Source organism: Leishmania donovani, chromosome 8, assembly GCF_000227135.1.
Source record: "Leishmania donovani BPK282A1 complete genome, chromosome 8".
NCBI classification, from domain to species: domain Eukaryota; phylum Euglenozoa; class Kinetoplastea; order Trypanosomatida; family Trypanosomatidae; genus Leishmania; species Leishmania donovani.
In genome coordinates, this window is record NC_018235.1 from 497,847 (window position 1) to 502,255 (window position 4,409).

At 57.2% G+C, this 4,409-nt stretch overlaps 1 protein-coding gene across 1 annotated transcript; it reads left to right on the forward strand.

Moving 5' to 3' along the window:
* Positions 1-2,252: 2,252 nt before the first annotated feature.
* Positions 2,253-4,145, forward strand: LDBPK_081300 (histone deacetylase, putative; the record flags this gene model as incomplete). Its single annotated transcript, XM_003858631.1, has 1 exon — positions 2,253-4,145. The coding sequence occupies one exon, from the start codon at positions 2,253-2,255 to the stop codon at positions 4,143-4,145; it is 1,893 nt and encodes a 630-aa protein (XP_003858679.1).
* Positions 4,146-4,409: the final 264 nt, after the last annotated feature.

Below are 4,409 nucleotides of genomic sequence, written 5' to 3' on the forward strand. Positions count from 1 at the left end.
TGAACGTGCAGAACAAGAACTCCAGCTACTTCATTGAGTGGATCCCGAACAACATCAAGTCCTCCATCTGCGATATCCCGCCCAAGGGTCTCAAGATGTCCGTCACCTTCATCGGCAACAACACCTGCATCCAGGAGATGTTCCGCCGCGTTGGTGAGCAGTTCACGGGTATGTTCCGCCGCAAGGCCTTCCTCCACTGGTACACCGGTGAGGGCATGGACGAGATGGAGTTCACGGAGGCCGAGTCCAACATGAACGACCTCGTCTCCGAGTACCAGCAGTACCAGGACGCCACCGTCGAGGAGGAGGGCGAGTACGACGAGGAGCAGGAGGCCTACTAGACTGAGTGAGAAAGGTGCGTGAGTGCGTGCCTGCGTGTGCGCGAGGGCTGCAATGTGTGACTGTTTTCTCTTGTTTTTCGGTGATCTATGTCTCCTTTTTTCTGTTGACGTGTTTTCCCTTGTCGTTGATATCTGTTTTTCTGCTCGGCGCGAACATTGTGGTCATCTCCCTGTCGGCGCCGCTTTCTGTGACGGGGCTTCTGAAACGGAAGGCGGATTGATGGAGAGTCGGTGCGCAAAGCTGGTGCGAGAGTAGTACAGTGAACGAACATGTAGTCAACCACATACACCGGACTATAAGCATATAGAAGAACAAAGAGAAAAGGGTGACCCCTAGAAACGCACAAGTCGATCTCTGTCATTTTTCCCTTCCCCCCCTTCACCCTGTGTGGGCCTTTGATGCGCATTGGTCTGGGCTGGTGGGGTGGCGAAATCGATGGCAGGCGAAACAACGAAGACAAACGCAAAGCTTCCTTCTGCCTAGACAAAAAGGAAGAGTGGAGAAAGGAAAAAGCGCAGCCGACAGATGTGGGCGCAAAGTGATCCGTTTCACGCGGTTCTTGTCGCTGATTTCTTCTCCTTTCTTTCTTCTTTTCCTCGCACTGATTTTTGTCCTTTCTATGTCTTCAAAGAACGCTGTACTCCTTGAATGGAGAGACGGAGAGAGTGTGTCTCTGTGCTTGGGTGGACACGCCCGCCACACATCCTCTCGCGCTCCTTCTCCTCTTCAAGACTCCTCTTTTTTTCGTTTGGCCAAATTTTCCTTTTTCGTCTTCTTCCTTCCCCCTTTTTTCCTATTTTGATACCCAAGGATCGCGTCGTGCGAGCTCTACCGCAGTCATAGTTCGCATTTCTCTGTGAGCCTTCATGTCTGCCTCTGTAGGTGCTTGTGCGTTGCCGTTCCTGTCTGTACGCGCGTGAGTGTGCGGGTGCCCCCTCGTTTCCCTGGACGTCATTCATCCCTCAAAGGTCAAAGAAAACGGGAGCTCCTTCACTTCCACGTTCGGCGTCACAGCAAGCCAAAAAAGACCAATCCAGCCGCATCTCCTTCTTTTCCTCACTTCATCTCCCTCCCCCTTTCGCTGACGCACGTTTGTGTGTTCAGCACCGCACAGGTGAGGGAATATAAAGGTGATTCCATGGATGGAGTCAGCGAGAGAAAAGATAACTTGGAGAACGGTGGAAAGCAGCCAGAAAAACAGGAAGACCGAATAGCAGGAGCCTGCATCACAATGCAGCGCTCGCCCAGCTGCCAGATGTCGCACACGGCGGGGATGCTGCGTGCCGGTGCGAGCGCGCACGCGAACGCATGCTGGCGTAACCCTTCCCCTCTTTACTATTTCCTTCAAGCAAGCAAGCGGGGCCTTACATGGGTACCTTGGCGTGTTGGGGATGACTGCGCATGAGCAGCAACTGCAGTGCAGTTGCCCCCGGCACACCTCAGCCGGCTCTCTCTCTCCGTCTATCATGTACTTTGCCACAACTACTCTCTCTCTGTCTGTTTCCTTTACTGCCCTTACATGTGCGGATGTACTCGTGCATGCGGTGATCTGGGACGCTTCCCGCTTGCTCCCAAATTTTACGCGGCGGCACCCATACGCACCCACACCCATACACATAGGCATACACACACGCGCGCACAAACAGCCGCTGCTGTTGTTGTTGCGTCGGCTCTGGGTCTGCCTCCTCGCATTTCCCCCCTGTAAGTCCCCCTCTCGCCTGCCATTCGCCGTGTTTCTTACGTTTCTTTTTTTTTTCCTCGGTACCTTCACTTCTTGTGCTGCCTCGCCTCTCCGTTTTCTTTCCCTTGACGGAGTTCGGGTAGAGGCAGGCTGATCAGGCACAAGCGCTGCTGTCAAGGAAAGAACGAGCAGATCAGCCCGGCTTTCGCTGAAGTAGGCAACGCCGACGATGACAATGCCGAAGCGGCAGCGCAGCGATGAGAAGGCGGCGCACCATGTCCAACTTTCTGTGGAGTCAGGGAGTCGGTTCGACGCGTACATACGCGGCTGGATGCAGGGCACCGTTGAGCAGCCGCTTCTTCGGCCGTCTTTGCTACCCCCACTAACTCCATTGCCGACTCTTGCAGCACCTAGTAAGTCAGGTGCGGCGCAAACACCAGCAACAGCATCTGCTGCCACCACTGTTGGCGACTTATCGCGCCTCTGCGAGTGGACGCCACCGTCCGCCGTTATCCCGGCGTCGCGTACTGCTGTTGTGTACGACACGTCTATGCTAGATCACGTTTCTCCGGATGCTGGAGACTACGAGCGTCCCGCACGGCTGCAAAGCACACTTGACCATCTCACCGCGATCGGCCTCCTGCCATGCTGTCAGCGCATCCCTGCGCGCACTGCGAAGAAACACGAGCTGCGTCGCGTGCACTGTAGGGAATTGATCGACACCGTTGATCAGCTTGACTTCTTCATGGGCATACAGGAAGGTCGAGGAAGTGTCATTGGGCAAGATCTTTTCGCCAGCGAGCACACCTCCCGCGCAGCGCGCATGGCTGCCGGGTGCGTCATCGAGGCCGTCAAAGCTGTGCTCAGCGGTGCAGCTACCAATGCCTTTGCCATAGTTCGCCCGCCTGGCCACCACGCTGGCCCTGCTAACGCCGCTGGCTACTGTCTCTATAACAACGTCGCCGTCGCTGCGCGCGCGGCTCAGGCGGATCTGGCTGCAGCACAGGCGGAGCACAACCCCGCTGGTGACGCGCAGCAGCCGCGCATCCTTATCTTGGACTGGGATGTCCATCACTGTGACGGCACAGAGAACATTTTCTACGACGATCCATCTGTGCTGGTCATCTCGCTTCATCAGTATGGCAACGGCCACGGTCACGTGCTACGGAAAGTTTCCTCGGCTGCGGCGAAGAACCCGGCGGAAATCTCCACCCCCAGCAAGGAGGAAATCACCGCTGATGACCTGGCAGCGCTGCTTTCCGGCGGCGCCATCGAACCACCGCCAGTCTCTGCGCCAGAAGCGTCCCGCCCCGAGGCAGCTTCAGACCCACCACAAGGCTCGACAGAGGGCCGCCGAGTGCGCGCCGCGGTCGACTACAACAGCCTCGCGGCCCAGATAGAGGAGGAGGGCGACGCCGAAATCGCTGCCCTCTTCGGAGTTGATCTGAACGCGGCGTCGACCAGCAGCAGTAACTCCTCCTCGGCCTCAACCTCGTCATCCGTCAGCGCCCACAGCACAAGCGTTGCAAGGAACGGCACACGCCCTGTACACTACGCAGGCGACACCGTCGGCCTCTCCTTCGACGAAACACCTCGCCAGCGCGCCACCGGCGCCGAGGAGGAGGAACTCTTTTACCCTGGTACGGGGCACCTCAACCGCGTCGGTGGTGACGCAACGCCTGCGGCGCAGGGGCGCAACATCAACATCCCGTGGCCCACGCACGGCATGGGCGATCTCGAGTACTTGCAGCTTCTCCACGAGGTTGTTCTTCCTGCAGCGCGCGAGTTTCGACCGGAGCTGGTGCTGATCAGCTGCGGCTTTGACAGTGCCAGCGGTGACCTGCTCGGCTCCATGTGCCTTACCCCGTCCGGGTACTACATTATGACACGACTGATGGCGCAGAATTTCCCAAAGCTCGTAGTTGCCCTGGAGGGCGGCTACAACGTCAGGAACGTGGCGCTATGCTCGGAGGCGGTGATGCGTGCGTTGCTGGAGAGCAGCGGCTGCCCGGGTGATCGACTGCCAAAAAGTCGCATGCTTTGGTGTCAAGCATCGAGTCTCGTTGCGGATATTAAAAGGATACATGCACCGTACTGGAGCTGCTTTTCCCCGAACATGTGAGGGGGAGGGGGTAGGAAGCGCCAGACACTGAATCCACCATGTTCATATCCCATTCCGCACCATGCGAATGAGGTCGACGGAGCAGCGGCGCCACCGCCGCAAAATAAATCACACTAGATAGAAAAAAGAAAGCCATGAGGCGGGTGTGCACGACGCCATGCGTTGCTTTCTTTCTCTCGAGGTGATAACATCCTTCACGAGTGCGAATCCCCCTTCACGCTGAGCAGGATGTCTAGTGACGCCTCTTTCGTCCAGCATGCATGA